The 20,081-nt window shown below is 26.9% G+C and overlaps 1 protein-coding gene across 1 annotated transcript in view; it reads right to left on the reverse strand.

The window, feature by feature from the left end:
• The window catches only part of LOC113389732 (tyrosine kinase receptor Cad96Ca-like), a gene marked incomplete at its 3' end in the record, with an annotated part of 30,657 nt that extends 17,915 nt beyond the window's left edge, over window positions 1–12,742 (reverse strand). Inside the window, exon 1 of the mRNA XM_026626745.1 lies at window positions 12,622–12,742. Within this exon, the coding sequence (XP_026482530.1) occupies window positions 12,622–12,742 (121 nt within the window). The remainder of the gene's footprint in view (window positions 1–12,621) is intronic.
• Between the last annotated feature and the right edge of the window lie 7,339 nt (window positions 12,743–20,081).

Consider the following 20,081-nt stretch of genomic DNA (forward strand, 5'->3'; position numbering starts at 1 on the left):
AATCACTTGAAGATATAGCTGTTTATGCGATTATGGAATTTAAAGATAAACTTTTTCCGAGAAATTTAAACTTTAGGGTATTATGTATCAAATAGCGCTTATGTAAAAATACCGAAAATACCGGTATTTTTGGAATAAATACCGGTATAAATACCGCCGAAAAATCGGGCGGTTTACCGGTAATTCGGTATACCGGTATTGCATTCCCTTTATAGATACAGAAAAAACAGTACTGGTAATTCGGTATTTTTATTTTTAAAACCGGTAACTCTTATGACTAATACATTTATATTTAATTAAATTTTTAAATAAAAGGCAATAAATAAAAATGAATATAGAGAAATAATATTAAGTTTTTTTGTAAAGCAGAAGTTATCCGTTTTATGTGTCGAGTAGGGTTTATACAAAAACCGACATTTCAGAAAACCGGTTTTCGAATTTTAATTTTACTAAAAAACCGGTTTTAACCGGTTTTCGAACTTTATATAGAAAATAAATTTTTACTCGAACATTCTGTAATTTATCTGCAAATTTAGTGTAATTTAGAGCAGTATTTGACCGAATTTATACATTGTTCAACTATATAGATAGTAAACAAAATTATTTTAATTTTAATTAGTAGAACTAAAAAATAATAGTTTATCTTGATTAAATAACTTTGAAAATAATTACTCGTTATTCATGCATCATTTTCACATATAAGAATGAAAATATTTTTAATAGAGATAAAATAAATAAATGTCCTACAGACCAATTATGTTTAAAGCGATACTAATTTGTCAGGAATCAATTGCGATTTTAAGGTATACCGAGTTGCTGTAGGTCACTACAATATTAGTAAATATCAAAATTAATTTAATTTTGTGAAAATTCCTCAAATATTGCATGTACATAAGACAAATTGTTTAGAAGTTACAAGAATTACAATAAATAAATGTCCTGGAGGCCAATTGTTAGGCCATTTGTTAATGCCAAACTAATTTGTCAGAAATCACTAATGCATTTTCAATTGCAATTTTAAGGTATACCGAGTTGCTGTAGGTCATTACAATATTAGTAAACTTTATTTAGAATTAAATTCTGTACAAATTTGTCGAATATTTTAGTTACATCAGACAAACCTATCAAAAGTTACAAGAAAAATAGCAAAAAATGCACAAACGCATCAAACTTTTACTACCAAGACATCCTCGCTACCTGCCCTGGCTATCAGTCCATGACCACAAATGATTTTAATCACTATTTTAACGACTAGACTTAGTATTACATCAAATGTTATTCTAGAATTGCGATTCTAGTTTTGCGGTTTTAATGAAACCGTAAACTCTGTTCGAGAAAACCGCACACGAATAATTATTATGTCTCGTTAATATACTATTATTCTCTGAATGGATTTAATTAAAATGCATATTGTTGAAAATTGCATTTAATTTTGTGTAATTTTTGCTAATAATTGCATTAATAAATGAATTGTAAATCATGAATTTGCAATTGCAAATCGTGATTTTATTCGCGCGCAAAATTTAAATGATTTTTTTGTTTAAAATTGATTTGGGTATTGTTATGAATAAATGGATGAAATTAATTTCATATACAGTTAATTTATATTTTGTTCACAAATTAGTTAGCTCTGGATTGAATAAATTATTTTATAAATTAAAATTTATATGATATATATATATATATATATATATATATATATCTCATCCCCTAAAAGTCTCCACCGGCCCTTTTCCCAGACGAGTCCTTAATTGATATAAGGACTCTCTCCTTCGAGTCCTTTTTAGTAAGTGGATTGATTGCTCATTCCTTTTACAGATCAAAAATAAATATTTGTCTTGGAAAAAGGCTATTTGATCATCATCAAAAGGAATCGATCATTGATAAGAAATTATCAAGAATTTGAGTGTTGTAATTCGATACTAAGGAAATTATATCTTATATATAAAATTCTTCTGTAATGGGATATGAAAGGTTAATCCTCCTAACTATTATTCGGATTTTCATAAATATTCCTGAAGTTTGTTAAGAAAATTTTCTAAGATTTTTTGGTTCATAAAAATCTAGTTAGATTGTAGAAATAAATGGAAAAAATTACAAAAAACCGCTTATCACTGATTGACATTGAAAATATTTAAGGCATTGTTTGACATTAAAAACAAATAAGGATTATATTCCCTCTAAAATTAACTTGGTATAAGAGATCATGATGAATTCTAGAAAATACCACAACTTTAGTACAAACGATTTTCAAAAAGCTCATAATTTTATGAAAAAAATCCATTGAAAAAAAAACAACCAATTTCTCATTATTATACTTAAAAAAAATCCTCAAACAACTTATATATGACAAACAACCTTGGTGTACTTGGTGACAGAAATTTAGTTATATTATATTTGGTAACATTTTTATAATTTGCGTTAATTTTGAATAATTTTGTTGGAACATGTATATCTTAAATTATCTATAAATCTGTACATATCAATTAATAATGCCCATAACAAAAATATATTTAAAAAAATCGTTAAACACATGACAAAACAAACCTTTCGTTTACTTGGTGATTTTTTCAAATTTGCTTTAATTTTAAATAATTTTGTTTAAACACTTATACACTTTTATATATTAATGAAAAGATATTAAAATTGTCTACAAATTTGTATATATCAATTGGTAAAGTCCATAACAAAAATATAACACATAAAAATGGCCTTAGTTTATTTCGTGACTTTTTTATAATTTGCTTTAATTTTAAATAATTTTGTTTAAAATCCTATCTACTATTATATATCATTAAAAAGATAATAAAATTGTCTACAAATTTGTATATATCAATTGGTAAAGTCCAGAACAAAAATATATTTAAAAAAACCGTCAAACACGTGACAAAATAAAGTAGAATGAAAAACAATAATATTATTTTTAACTGAACGGTAAATATTAGTAAAGGATATTGAAAAAAACGTAGATGTGGGTACAGGACAACGTCTGTCGGGTCATCTAGTATATATATATATATCTTATATATAAAATTCTTCTGTAACAATGTAAGTTTCATAATTCCTCCTAAACTATAATTCGGATTTTCATGAATCTTCCTGAAGTTTATTGGGAAATTTTCTAAAATGTTTTGATTCATAGAAATATAGTTATATTGTAGAAATAAATGGAAAAAATTACAAAAAACCGCTTATCATTGTTTGCCCTTGAAAATATTTGAAGCTTAGTTTGACATTAAAAACAATTGAAGACTGTCATTTGCCAAACATTTATGTTCACTTATAGGCTAAGGCAATATTAAAATATAATAAATTCATGATTATGATTAAGGAAAATGTAATGTCTACATTATTAATGCCGAAAAGCAGCTGAGATGTGTCAAAAATTAAATTAATATAAGATGCAAATAATATAACATGCATTTGACAAGTGATGCAGTCTGCGCATGCGTCTGACGTGCGCGTGTGTTTGCTTTTGCTTGCAATAATTTTGTTTGCGCACTTTGCGAACAGATTCGCTGTACGAATTCGTGCAAAGGAAACGAGCCATAAGTGATTGCGCTCAAAAATATTAAATTTGCAGTCGTTTTGCCTTACTATACAAAGTCACAATACAAAAAAAATTATTTAGAAGTTTCATTTTGTCAAAAATTCATATTATTGTCATTGGGTACGGAATATTTACTCAATGGAGCCCTTTCGGTCTGAACTTTTTTTACTGTTTTCCATTTCGTTTGGAATTTTGAAACCAGGTTCATCTTACTCTTCAGAAGTGAAAACAATTTAGACTCCTTTACCACTTCTCGGGTGGATGACATTTCTTTTCAGTGGTGTAATTTTACTTTTTTCAAAATAACGTTGGGTATCGATAGAAGAACTAATTATAAGAGAAAAATGTTTAATAATGTTTTTCAAAAAAGCTAATACTTTTCAAGTTACTGGCTACTGAAAATTTGTTTCTTTTTTGCTTTTTTCATCATTTTTTGCTAATATCTTCAAAAATATACATTTTAACAAAAATCATGTAATAAACAAAATTATATCAATTGAAATCTTAATAAATCGCTATTTTATAGTGTTTTAGGAACATTATTAGGCTAGATATGAAAATGGGTTTTTATAGTGCTCAAAATAAGCTTTAAAAGGAGTTCTGCGTGTAAAATGAGTAAACTATCATACAAATAAAAGACGCATATAATGTTTTTTCATTTAAATAAAATAGTTTTTCAGTGCCATTTCCACCAAATTTAAAAATAATCGTATTCCATCTAGAATTAACTTGGTTTAAGAGATCTTGATGGATTCTAGAAAATACCACAACTTTAGTACAAACGATTTTCAAAAAAAACTCATGATTTCATAAAAAAACATTAAAAAAAAACATCCAATTTCTCATTATAATATCTCTGAAAGAATACGTATAAAAGTATATATATATATATGAAAATTCGAGGTATTTTTCTGACTAATTATTGTTGTTTATTGTTTTTCCGTTACACAAATATTGATAGAGGTATGATTAATTAAGGAGTGCTAGGTTGTCCAACCAGAGGTCTTTCGAGCTCTTTAACCTTTCGCCGTTTCACAATAAGAGAAGTTACGGTAAAATTTATGATACAGAAAGTTGTAGCTCATTTGATCACCTTTAAAATAGTGTATTACAAGTTCTGATAAAATCAGAATTAAAAGAGTAATAATCCAATTAATGCGGTGGATGGTGACGGAGTGCAAATTGTTTTCACTTCTGAACTTAAGATAAAGATTAGCCTATTTCCAAAATATCAAGTAAATTGGAGCACAGTAAAAAAATTCACAGAGCAATAATTTTGTTGGTCGTAAGTTGAATAGAGCACATGTAAACAGGATTTGACAAATTAATTCACTTCAAATATAAACTTAAGCAATAATGTATATTGATTTATTGGAGAAAAAAATGTAACTTAGATAATAAAATTACTAAAAGCCAGTTAAAATATGGTACGGAATTATAAAAATTATAGGCAGCATTATGAAAGCAATTATTTTGGGTAGAAAAATAAAAGGTGATATTGCACCTTTGCCGCGAATGCTATATATTAATTCTTTCTGAATTTTTACTTTTTAAAAGATTTCAATTTTCATCACGTGTTTCTTATGCTATAACCATAAATCACAAAGGAAGACGATCATTTTTAGTGTGATAAATTTGGAAAATCAATGTTTTAGTCGTGAATAAATAAAAAATCATTCATTTATACATCCACATCTACAGGTATGACTAAAAATACTATATAACCCTTGAATGCAATAAAATAAATTGAGCTATTGGAAATTTGTTCTATATATCGCAGTGTAAAATTTTTAATATACAATTTTATTGAACATTTTTTAATATTTGTTAAATGAATAATTAAATTGTTAACTGTGGGAATTGAGAACAATCATTTTGTTTGACACAGTTCTACATTCAACATCACTCATATATTGGTGTAAATAGTAATTCAAAAAACAGTAATTATTATTTTTAACTAAGCAGTAAATATTAGTATAAAATATTGAAAAATTGTAGACGTGGGTACAGAACAACGTCTGTCGGGTCAGCTAGTATATATATATATTTGTATTTTAGCAAAAACTTTCACTTATTTGCAATACACGTCATAGTCCTCTCTCTTCGGTAAATCCCAGCATCCGCAAGTCATATAATTCTCTCAAAAAAATCTTTCAAAATATCCGATAATAATTTATTCCCGTCTCATAAAATATTTATATTGTACAGTATTCATTATTTATTGTTATTCAATATATTCGCGAAAAGTTTGCGTAACAAATTCCAATATATAATGAATACATACAAGATAATGATGTAAGAAAGTTGAGAGCAAAAATGTTTGAAATTAATATTGTATAATAAATTAAAAATTAAATTATTAGGACATTTAGTTCTAACTATATGTGTATTAGGGTGGTCCTTAATATGGACATTTTGGAATTTCCTTGCTGCCAAGGGCTCAAATGGTTCCAAATTAATAAAAAACAATTCTCTGAAAGTTTTAGCTCTTAATATTAACGTTTAGATAGAGCGCAATTCAATCAAAATTTTGTATGGGAATAACATAAAAAAAATTTCAAAAATTTTGCAGAGCGTCGAATTTTCATAAAAAATGATACGAATTTTCACTTTTAATTCATTTGTCGATAAGTTATACCTAATTTTTTTTTTCAAAATTGTTTCCATTTGATTGAATTGTGCACTATCTGAAAGTTAATATTAAGAGCTAAAACTTTCAGAGAATTGTTTTTTTATCAATTTGGAACCATTTGAGCCCTTGGGAGCAAGCAAATTCGAAAATGTCCATATTAAGGACCACCCTAATGTGTATATTCATAGGTTATTATCTTATGTGATTAACCGTGTGTATATTTAATTTAAACAACCCACAAAGTCTATTTCCAACCCATAGATCCTCAAAACAACAAAATCTATCTATTAACCCACTGTTCTATTTATAATTTATAAATCCACATAATTATTCAGTAAACTTCGATACAGGCTATTACCGCAAAAGTGTAATTATCGATACAAAATCGAATTAAATATTTATAAAGAATCGATTTTACTACATTGTTAGAATTATCGCCCTTTCATGATAACATTAAATATTCATCGAATTTCATCCGATGTTTAATAATCGATTAGTTTTCAGTAATTGATAGGATGATACACCACTAGGGGAAGAGAAAATAGAAAAACAAATAATAGACAATTTTTTTAGAATTATAAAGTTTATGATTTGAAATTATTTTTTTAAATTTTTCCTTCATATATTTTAAATATCTGTGACCAAATAGAATTTTTTAATTTATGAGATAATTTTATACTTATATTTTTATAATTTATATTTTTAACTTTCTATTTTCAAAGTCGATTCACAAACAATTCGATGACATCATATGTTAAAAGAAGAAAAAAAAAAGTCGATGGCCTTGGTTAAAATGTAAATAAAATATGGGAGAATATTTAGAATCAAGTATTAATATGAAAAAAAATTGCCATGAATTCTTAAATAAAATGTCAAAAAATAAAAATAAAATAGAGATATCTCATAAAAGATAATCTTTCAAATGCGTTTACCTGCGTATTGTCTTGAAAAATTAGTTTATTATTAATAATTAGTATATTAATAATAAGTATAGTATTTTGGTCGGCAATAAATCTATGCAAATGAAAAAAATAAAAAAGTATTAATTAAATTTAATTTATATATAATTACAGTATAATATTGTTAACCCTTACTGCTGATACTTGGTGCATTAAAACAAATTGACAGTTTTTGCCTAAGACGCGTTTTTGGTCTATATATATATATATAAGTAATTTATTCATCCCTAAGTGTAAAAAGTTTGTATCGACTTAATGAAATATTTATTCCTTGCTTTAAATCGCAATTAAGGCAAATAAATTAACCAATTATTTTAATTCATTATTTCAGAAACTTATTTTGTGAACTTGTTTATTATAATTATTATTTCAGTACTTTAATATTTGTTAAATAATAATTTATTAATAATAAATGTAGTATTTAATTTAGCCTATATTATATTCAAATTAATTGGTAAAGTCAAAAATATGAGTATGATTATATTAAAAAGTATTTCCAGTAATAAATAAATAAATAAATAAATAAATAAATAAATATATTAATAGACAATAATAATAATAAGGTATAGACAAATAAAAATACATTTATAAAAATAAATGTTTAAATAAATGAATAGAATAATAAATAGATTTTTAAATAAAAATATTAATGAATAAAATACATGTAGAAATAAATAAATAAATATGTAAGTAAAAAAATTAATGAATAAATGAATAGTTAAATAAATATAAATAAATGCATATAATAAAATATATAAACAACTAATGGAAAAAAATATTAACAAATAGTTTGCTAAATAGTTAAATAAATGTAAATAAATATATACATTAAAATATAACTAATAAGTAGTTAGAAAAGTAGATGAATTAATAACAAATATATAAATAAAAAATAATAAATTTATAAATGAACTTATAAAGAATTAGTTAAATATATAAATAAACGGATATAAATATTTAAGTATAAACATTAACAAAAAGATAAATAAATAAATATATAAAAAACAGATAAATAAATAAATTAAAAATTTATATCATTGGTTAAATAAATACGCAAATAAATAAATAACTAAATATAGAAAAAGCAAACCTAAAGTTAGAATAGTTAAGATAAAAAAATAAATAAGTGAGAGAAAAAAATAAGTTTTTAGAATTTTCACCGTCGCATTATTTAACAAAATAATGATCAAATTATTAATATATTTATAATATTAAGACATTACTCAATTTTTTTCTTATTTCATTCACTCCTATAAAGATTTATGCTTTTATGAAAAAAAAAACTCGAACAAAACACAATAGAAATATTTCAAAAGAGAAAGTTTAGGCGGATCAAAAGTATTGTAAATTTAATTTAGACATTTATATTCACACAATATGTATATATATATATATATATATATATATATATATATATATGAATATATAAAACATTATTAAAGAATCAGCGTGAGAATCGTTTTTTCGGCTATTCAATCTTGTTATGTAATAAAAATCATCTTAGAATTTTATATCGTCAAGATTTATTTATATATATATATATATATATATATATATATATATATATATATATGTATATATATAGTTGTATAAAATTATAATTTTATATTTAAGTCGCTGCTTTTGATCTACAGATACATAAATTTAGTATCAGAAAATATAGCTTAATTATTTGATGTTATTTTTTAGAGTCGGCACTAATTTTGTACAATTTTGTTTGTACACTTATATATTATTATATATCATTTGAAAGGTAATAAAATTGTCTATAAATCTGTATATATCAAGCAATAAGGTCCGGAACAAAATTATATTTAAAAAAAAGTTGAAAGGTGTAATCACATACATTTTTAAAAACAAAATTCTTATCACATGTAATAACATATATCTATATATATGTATATATATATATATATATATATATATATATAAATCATGGTCTACTGTCCATTCATCCCTTAGTACTATATATTCACCATTAATTTCCCAAAACTAACTAACCAACTGCATATACACCGCCCTAATTACTGTTATTACTCCACCGTCGGTTCATAGAATATTAATTAATTAATAAATTACAAACAATGTGTTTAATGTCTATTCTGTGGTAGTTAAAAAACCTTGTAAATTATTTACATTTGCAAATTATTTAATTAAATTACGGACTAAATGTAAATTCACGCAAAAAAGTACAAGATATACAACCTTAACAAGATCATATATTGTTAGAAAAAAATGAAGATCATTCAATTTACTATTAATTCTTCAAACACAGTATATAAATTAAACTAAAAATTCAAAAGTTACAAGAGATACAACAAACAAATGCACAAATGCAACCTCTATCTTTGCCTTCAATTTTCACACACACCTACTAACTTTTTTCTATCTATTAACCCATTAACCGATTACCCAATTAACCACACCCATTTCAAAAATAATAAATTAATAAATTATAAATCAAGATGGGTTTCCAGGACAAAATGGCCGAAGATGGGAAAGCTCTATTGCATTCGATGTTAATTTATGAAAGAAATTCATCGGACGAGAACGAACTAAGACATAGACGGAGAGCTGAGAGATTTTTTACTCATGGATGCAAAAATAAAAATCATTATATAGTAAAAAAATTACTAAATACATAAACACGGTTTGCATATATTTTTTAACTAATATTACGTAACAGTATCATAAAAAGTACCAAACGAAACCACTAACAATATTTTGAATATTTGCAATTGCTATTAATTAATACAAGGTATGTTTTTGCAATATCATTCAATATAAAATGATTTATAAAATTATTTTAAAAATATTATTTTATCAAAAAATTAAAATACAATAACATGTTATGTGATCGAAAAGTCACCCAAATGCAACACTGAAGTGAATTAATGAAGATAAGGCTCATAGAAATATTTAAAATAAAACTAATATTAATTTATATAAAAACCAAAACTTTAGAACAAATTTGACAACTTTATTTTGCATCTACGTTACTAATAAATTTTATGTAATTCAAATTTTACTCTACTTTTTTTTTCATATAAATTGGTAAAATAAAATTTACAATAATTAATTTTATAAAAAACTGTCAAAATGCTATGTATTTGTTTTGCACATGAAATCAAACTTTTCGCGTGTATTATAAATGCACATCATCAAGATAGACTTATGATAATTTTTTTTTGGCATTTATGCATCTTCTAGGTTAATTTTTCTATCTCTAACACTATTTTCTAAGTTATGCGACTAAAATGTAGAATAAACGTAACAGCAACGTGGAAGATGCAAATAATAAAATTTGTTCTAAAACAACTTGTCAGCATTCTCTGCTAAATGTAATTATTTTTATAGATTGCAGAATAAAAATAAAATTTAAAAAAAAAAATTCTAAAGTGTTTGTTATTATATAAATAAATAAATTATTAACAATTTTTTATTGTCATTGTGTGTGACGTCAGAAAAACATAACAGTAACGTAACACACTATTTTCTATGTTACATAGCTAAATTGTAACAAAAACGTAGAAAATGCACAATAAAGATGTCAAATTTGATTTAAAGTATTTGTTATTATATTAATTATTTAATTATTAATAAATTTTTATCGTAATTATTATTTATTATACTGCTATTTATGCGTTTTATAGGTTAGGTTTTCTATCTCTAACACTATTTTATATGTTATGTAACTAAAATGCAACGGCAAAAACGTAACGGCAACGTAAAAGATGCAAAATAAAGATATCAAATTTGATCTAAAGTATTTGTTAGTAAATAAATAAATAAATTATTATGAAATTTTTATCGTTATCATGTGCTACGTTAGAGAAACGTAACAGCAACGTAACAAATTATTTTCTATGTTACATAACTAAAATGTAACAAAAACGTAACAGTAACGTAGAAGAAGCAAAAGATGTCAAATGTGATCACAAGTGTTTGTTATTTTAAAAATTAGTTAATTATTGATAATTTTTTATCGCTATTATTATTTATTATACTACAAACAATTTTATAAAAACACGTTAAAGAAACGTAACAGCAACGTAACACACTATTTTCTATGTTACATAACTGAAATGTAACAAAAACGTAGAAGATGCAAAATAAAGATGTCAAATTTGATTTAAAGTATTTGTTATTATATAAATTAATAAATTATTAAAAAATTGTGATAGTTATTATTTCAAAAAACGATTTAAGAAGAATAAGAAATAATTTTTAATACAGATACAACATTAAATAAATTATAGATGAAATATTTGTACTCAAGTTTAAAAATATTTTAAAATATAAGCAACCACTTTTAATTATTTTTTATACCTGTATACCGATTTCCAAACATTCCTCTATCTATTAATTAATAGTTCCACACATTTTTCAACTTATTACTATTTATTTTTAATTTTTTTACCCACCAACTCCCCATTTAATACAAATATTCCTCTCAAGTAGGTCATAGAAAACTATCATTGCGAACACACAGACTCAATTCAACAAAGTGTTTTGAATCGGATCGAGTGAAAACAACGAAAGTTTTCGATCCGAGCATTGCGATTGGTCAAACGCAAAGGTAACAGGTGGTCAACGACCAATGGGAAGAACGGGAACCAAAACAGTGAACACATTACGCGTGAACAAATATATATTTATTTGTTGTTAGAGTTTTGTATAGAGTAAAAAATATGGTATTTTTATTACTTGCCGATAGGTTAAAATATAGATTTTTACTTACCGATGTATCCGGTGATTAGTACGAGGCAGGGCAGGACCTGAATCCATTTTTTAAGGTCCCCATCACTTTAATAAATGAAATTTGCACTAATTTTGCATACTCAGTCTCCAGAAAACATTGTTAAGATCTGTTTTGTTCGCACATTTTAATAAAAACTTATTCCATTTTGCACTAATTTTTTGGTTTATCTGAAAAAGATAGAAAATTTTGTTAGTTTTATTTAATACAGAAAAGATCTTTATAGATCTTTACTAAAAATATTTGCTTATTTTAACAAGCAAACGAAAAGATTGGCAAATCAAAAGAAATAATTGAGATAAAAATTGGAATTTTAAAAACGTCAAGATATTCACAAAGATCTCTGAAGATCTTGAATAATTTTGAATTTTCATAAATTTTGTAAAACAGTCATAAGACTTCATTCAAACTCATTTTTTTAAAAACATTTACAAATCTTGTCCATAATAAATTTCACTAAGTCTTTAAAGATCTTTACAGACTGCGACGATTGTTTTTCTGTTCAAAATGAGAATTTGAAAATCTGTTACAACTTTGTAATTTTTCAAAAAAATTAAAAATCTAAAACACAAAATTTGCATTTCTGAAAGTTGAACACGATCTTTCGAAAAAAACCACAAAAACTTATAAGAAATGAATAAATATATTTTGATGAAATTGTTTCAAAGTGACCTTCGGTGCACGAGTTTTTCCAACTCTAGAAACTCAAACTGAATAATACGTGTCTCTGCATTTTCTTCAAAGTAGGTTTTGAGAAGTTTCTTCTTCGCCGAGACTTTATAACACAAGTCTAGATTTAATAAAACATTCAAGTCCAAGTCGAACAACTTGTTATTGCACATTCTTTAATCGAAAATTGTCGATGTGAATAAATCGAGATATTTTTAGATGAATCCAGATATTTTTGAGCAAATCTAGATAAATCGAGAATTTTAAGATAAATCTTATATATAAATTTATAATTATAAATCTTAGACATAAATTTTCAAACAATATAGAAAGTTCCAGGCATTATTTTGACAAATCCAGACGATATTAGACCAATTTGGGCAACTGTAGACAAATTTGGGCCAATTTAGATCAATTTGGAGCACTGCAGACAAATTTAGGCAACTGTAGATAAATTTGGGCCACTCTAGGCTAATTCGGAGTACTCTAAACAGATTTAGGCAACTGTAGACACATTTGGGCCACTCTAGGCTAATTTGGAGCACTGTGGACACATTTAGGCAACTGTAGACAAATTGGATCTCTCTTGGCCAATCTGGAGCACTGCAGACAGATTTAGGCAACAGCAGACAAATCTGGATAAATCTAAACAAATTTGGGCCCACTCTAGGCTAATTTGGAGCACTGTAGACAGATTTAGGCAACTGTAAATAAATTTGGGCTATTTCAGGCAAACCTAGAGACACATTAAGGCAACTGTAGACAAATTTGGGCCACTCTAGACCAATCTGGAGTACTGTAGGCAGATTTAGGCAACTGTAGACAAACTTGGGCCATTCTAGGCCAATTTGGAGCACTGTAAATAGATTTAGGCGACTGCAGACAGATTTGGGCCACTTTAGGCCAATCTGGAGACACATTTAGGCAACTGTAGACAAATTTGGGCCACTCTAGACCAATCTGGAGCACTATAGACAGATTTAAACGACTGTAGACAAATTTGGGCCACTCTAGACCAATTTGGAGCACTGTAGACACATTTAGGCGGCATGAGACAAATTTGGGCCACTCTAGGCTAATTTAGAGCACTGTAGACAGATTTGGGCCACTCTAGACCAATCTGGCAACTGTAGATAAATTTAGGCCACTCTAGACCAATCTGGATTACTGTAGACACATTAAGGCAACTGTAGACAAATTTGGGCCACTCTAGACCAATCTGGAGCACTGTTGACAGATAATTTTCGGCCATTCTAGGCTAATCTAGAGTGCTGTACACAGATTTAGAAAACTTTAGACAAATTTGGGCCACTTTAGTCCAATCTGAAGACAGAATTAGGCAACTGCATACAAATTTGGGCAACTGTAGACAAATTGGGCAATCTAATTCTAGAGCAATCTGGAGCACTGTAGACACATTTAGGCAACTGTAGACAAATTTGGGCCACTTCTGACCAATCTGGAGCATATAGACATACAACTAAAGAAATTTGGGCCACTTTAGGCCAATTTGGAGACAGATTTAGGCAACTGTAGACAAATTTGGGCCACCTTACGCCAAACTGGAGACAGATTTAGTCAACTGCAGACGAATTTGAGCAACCGTAGACTAATTTGAGCAACTGTAGACAAATTTAGGCCAATCTGAAGCACTGTAGACATATTTAGGCAAATGTAGACAAATTTCACCAATTGTAAACAAATATGGGCAAGCATAGACAAGTTCTGGATAACTGTAGATACATTTGGGTATCAGGGAACAAATTGGTGAAACTTATTTATAACTGTGTAATGTTCACTACATCTACTACATCTTATACTACAATGTGATATCTATGGGTTCGTTTGTATGTTTTGTGACTTTAATGTATTTTTCCAATCAATTTTCCATGAATAAATCCTTCTATTATTTATCAACCAGTGTTCCTTATCAAGTTAGAAGTCAATTCCTTTCTTAGTATTCCAATTCTAAGTGGGCTGAAAGTTCCTGACTTCAAGGAAACTATTGGTCTGGACTTCAATTAAAATAATTTCATTAACTTCCCGTAGGGTAAGTTATAGTAATCGTCCAAAATCGAAATCAAAAATTTTTACATTTCTCGACGTTTTGAAGGTTTCTGAACATTTTGGCATACTTCAGAAAAATGGATGTGTGTGTGTGTGTGTGTGTGTGTGTGTGTGTGTGTTTTGTATGTCCGCTTTTTTTCGTCCACGTTTTCGGGCGCACGGATCAACCGATTTGAATGGTTTAAAAAACATTCGATTCCTATCGATAGGGAGATGTGCTGATTAGTTTTTGGCAAAGGCAGGTCCAGCCGTTACGGAGATATGGAGCAAAGAGTGCAAATAATAGAAAGCGAGTTTTTGAGGAGAACGGATCAACCGATTTGAATGGTTTAAAAAACATTCGATTCCTATTGATAGGGAGATGTGCTGATTAGTTTTGGCAAAGGTAGGCCCAGAGGTTTCGGAGATACCGAGCTAAATTTTAAAAAAATGGCTGTTTTTGAGAGAACTAAGCGTCCGATTTAAATGATTCAAAGAACTTTCTGCTTTTTTCAAACAAAACAATTGATTTTGGAAAAAAAATTTTTGGTTTCTAATTTTTTTCAAAAATTTTTTTTTTGTAATTTTGGACTAAAAATTCAAAAAATCACCCAAGCTAAGCACAGTCTAAGCGCCACTCTGGTAGAAATGTTTACGCAAGTGCGTTTAGACTGTTTGTGTACTGGAGCACTTTTCAATTTTGTGAAAATTATTGAAAAATGTGAAAATGCCGCCAAGCTGAGCACAGTATAAGTGAAAATGTCGCAAGAATTATTTGCAAATGCGTTTAGACTGTGACTATGCAGGAGCACTTTTCAATTTTGTGTAAATTTGGCAACTTTTTTTTTTTTGGAATTTGATTCGAAATGAAATGACGATTGTTAATGTTCTGGAGATGATAAATTGATTTATTTATAATTAACTTTCCATAGGGTAAGTAATCGCAAAAAAATCGAAAATGAAAATTTTTATATATCTTCACGTTTCAGAGGTTTCTGAATATGTTGGCATACCTTGGAGAAAATTGATGTATGGTGTGTGTGTGTGTGTGCGTCCATGTGTGTGTGTTTCGGATACAAATTTTCGTCGACGATTTCGGGAACACGGATAAAGCAATTTGAATAATTCAAAAAAACATTCGATTCGTATTGATAAGGAGACGTGCTGATTAGTTTTTGTCAAAGGCAGGTCTAGCCATTCCGAAGATATGGGCAAAAAGGGCAAAAACGGTAACTCAGTTTTTAAGAGAACGGAGCGTCCGATTGGAATAATTCAAAAAACTTTACTTGTATTAACAGGATGAAGATTTGATCAATTTTCATGAAGATAGGTCTAGCGGTTTCGGAGATCTAGTAAAAAAAACTAAAGAAAATAACATTTGGCGGTCAACAATAATCATTAGACATTAGACATATGCATATCAAATTATCAGATATTTTATTGAGATTTAACAATAAGTATAAGTTTTGTTTACATTCCTATTGGGTTCCGTACCAATGTTTTCCGTCGTTAGACAGCGACGCGGCGCTTACGCGCTTTATATTTTGTCTCTATGCAGTTAAGGCAGTACGATTGCTTTGAAAAAAAGTTCAGATCTTCCAAAATATGTCAAAATGAAGATACATTTTTTCCAAAAAAAATTTTTACAAAAAAAATTGTTTAAAAATTTTTTTAAAAAAAAAATTTTTTTTTTCAAAAAAAGTATTTTTTGTCCAATTTAAAAATTTCTAAAAAATCTTATTTTTTCGAAGTAAAATTTTTTCAAAAAATGTTAATCGTTTTTAAAAAAATAATAATTTTTGGCACGGGAAGTTCCAGCAATTTGCCTTAAGGCACGATGCCTTAATTGCCTTAAGACAGAATTCCACTTACAGCTAGTTTGTTTTTTAAATACACCCAATTTTTCAAATCTTCAGAACTGCTATTGAATTAACACACAATAAGCTAGAGTCTAATCAACCCCCATTCTTAGTATTCTAGACATTTTCAAACAACCCTAGGAAATTTTCTCCGGACAGATATTTTAGACAAACCCATGGATGTTTTTAGACCAGATCAAGGCAACTAGGTATTTTACAGACATTTTTGACGAATTAGATGACTGTAGTCATTTTCAAACAATATTAGACTACTGTAGACACTTCTAGACTATTCATATTTGGATCACTTTGGAAATGGTTAGATCACAATGAATAGACATTTATTCGTAAGTAACTATAAACATTCAGAGACCACTAAAGACATTCTTCGTACATTGTAGACATTTCTAAACCACTACAAATATTTTAGATAAATACTGACTATCCTAAATTGTAAGAATACTCATAAACTTGGGCCATTATAGACTATAAAAATCTTAGATCATCCCTATGGAAATAGAACAACTACAAACATTGATATACCACAAAAACCACGGTAGATGTTTTTGATAATTCTAGACTTTTTTGAAGTACTACAAAAAATTTTCAAATGTAAATTTTCCAAACCTATATGGACAATTTTAGACCTATCTAAACATTTCGAAAAACAGACATTGTGAAACCTCTGTAGAAGATATTTAGGAACCATTATTCGACTACTACATCAATTTTTAGATCAGTCAAGCAAAAAAGATTAATCAAAGTTTTACAGAAAAAATCATAAAATGAAAATTATAGAATTAAAAATTATATTATAGAATTGAAAAAAAAAATTACAACTTGCCACTACATATATATATATATAGGGTATGCCACCTAACATTTTTCATTTCATTTTCTTTTTTTTTTTCAACGGTCAACCGAGGTTTTTATTCTTCATTTTTGAATGAAATTGTTAACCGAATTAATTTCATTATAAAACGTTCAAATAAAAAAAGAAATTTGAAAAAATATTCAGTGGTTTTCAAATAAAAATAAAAATTTAGATGGGCGGACTCTATATAATTTTAATCTATTGAAACTTACATAACACTAAAGAAATTCATCCAAATTAACACCGGAATTAATTTTGCTTCGTCATACACTTCACACAAACAAGGACACATACACACAAAACACTTTAAAACTATATTTTATAATACACTAAAATTATTTATAATAATTTAATATTATTGTAAACATATCCTATACAACTGTATTTAATATCCATCCTTCTTTGAAAATTAATGCTAAAGCGTTACTTGAACCACAACACTGAGCTTAATTTTTTATATACTTAGTTTAATACTTATTTTAAATATTAAAAATACTTTTAAAATATTTTGTGTATTAAAATCGCGTTTTAACTTTAATCGTGCGCGTTTTGTCCATACGATGTTAACTGTACTGACTGAACTGAAACATAAGACAAGGATGACCATCTCTTCGGGTTTTACCCACACCAGATGTTGAGAACCTTTGGTAAAATAATGATAAATTGATAGAAAAGGTTGTTAAAAATATTTGTACTATTGGCAAGTTATTTATTGAGGAGTATTTTGTACCAAAAGTCACCTAAAAGTTGTTATAATATGACATATACTGCCTGATAAATTGAATATATTAGGTTGTCAAATATCTCCCTTCCGCTTTTTTGCTCTTGGTTTATAATACAAAAAGGCGGAAAGGAAATACTTGACAACCTATTAACGATTTTTTTCAATATAATTTTGTTATAGGCATTTTTAATTTTTATATACAGATTCATAGATAATTTATCATCCTTCCAATGATATATAACAGTATATACATGTTCAAATAAAATTATTCAAAATTAACGCAAATTATAAAAATATTACCAAATATAATGTAACTAAATTTTTTGTCACCAAGTACACTAAGGTGTTTGTTGTATATAAGTTGTTTGCGGATTTTTTTAAGTATAATTTTGTTCTGAATATTATTACTTTTATACACCAAATTTATAGATAATTTTATCATCTTTTAATGATAAATGATAGTATATACATGTCCAAACAAAATTACACAAAATTAACGCAAAGTATAAAAAATATCACGAAATATACCAAGGCATCATTTTGATTCTAATATAAATTGTTTAAAAATGTTGTAATGCAAATAAAGTTTATGAACAAATTTTATCTCAAAATTTGATAACTTGAAAATTAATCTGTATAATAAATATGCTTGCACATATTGAATCTAGAATAAATTGCTATATCACAATAAGTAAATTTATGAACAACTTTTTGCTCAAAATTATTGAAAAAAAATTAAATATATATTTAAGTGCTGCACTTGTGCTACATTTGTTTGAATATTTAAAATATTTTAAATAATTTTAATAATAAAAGTCAAAAATGTCTCAATTTTATCTTAAAATTCATTTGTCTAATAATATCCAAATTGACCAAAATGGTCTGCCATTGTTCAGAATAATCGGTATTGTCCAGGTAATAATTTATAATTGCGTTTATTTGAATAATTTTATTTGAACATGTATATACTGTTATATATCATTAAAAAGATGATAAAATTACTATAAATCTGTGTATAATAGTAAATAACGTTCAGAACAAAATTATGCTTAGAAATAATCTTCAAACAACTTTATATTAGATTGTCAAATATCTCCCTTCCGCTTTTTGCTCTTGGTTTATAATACAAAAAGGCGGGAGGAAGGGAGATATTTGACAACCTTATATAACAAACAACCTTAGTGTACTTGGTGACCGAAATTTCGTTACATTATATTTGGTAATATTTTTATAATTTGAGTTAATTTTGAATAATTTTGTTTGAACATGTATATACTATTATATATCATTGAAAAGATGATAAAATTATCTATAATCTTGATATTCGAATTAATAATGTCCAGAACAAAATTATATTGAAAAAATGGTCTGTATTTGTCCAGAATGGCCTGTATTAGTACAAGATCAGCCAGGATGGTTAGAAATTACCCAGGATACTCTGTATTTATCCAGGATGATAAGTATTTACCCAGGATGATCTGTATTTGTCCAGAAGGTTCTGTGTTTGTTCAAGTCAGGATATCAGTTTGAATTTATCCAGGATCATTTTAATTATCCAGGATCAGGATATCAGTACTTATCTATTATGTCTGATGAGATCTAAAAACAACTACAATTGCGATAAAACGTCTACATTGATGTAGATGTCTTTACTGAACCGTTTTAGACTTACATTAGATTTTTCATAAATTAGTAACTGAGAAACAGACCTTCTTCGTCAATTAGTAATTTTAGTAAATTTGTAATAACTCACAAACTATCGAACTTTCCACATCACTATATTTGGCAACTTCATAGCTTAATGAATTTGCAAAAAAAAATTTTGAATAACATTTTTCTGTACGACTAACCATTTTTGAGTTATATTAGCTTTTTCATAAAATAGTAATATTTTAGTAAATTTCTAGTATCTCGAACGAAAAATCGAACTTCACTATCTTTGACAACTTCATAGCTTGATATATATATATATAGAAATCTTTACTAAACTGGTTAAGAAAAAATTTGTC

This window comes from Ctenocephalides felis, unplaced genomic scaffold (genome assembly GCF_003426905.1).
Source record: "Ctenocephalides felis isolate EL2017-DRISC unplaced genomic scaffold, ASM342690v1 CF-g0.4_SCAFFOLD_03573, whole genome shotgun sequence".
In the NCBI taxonomy this organism is placed as follows: domain Eukaryota; kingdom Metazoa; phylum Arthropoda; class Insecta; order Siphonaptera; family Pulicidae; genus Ctenocephalides; species Ctenocephalides felis.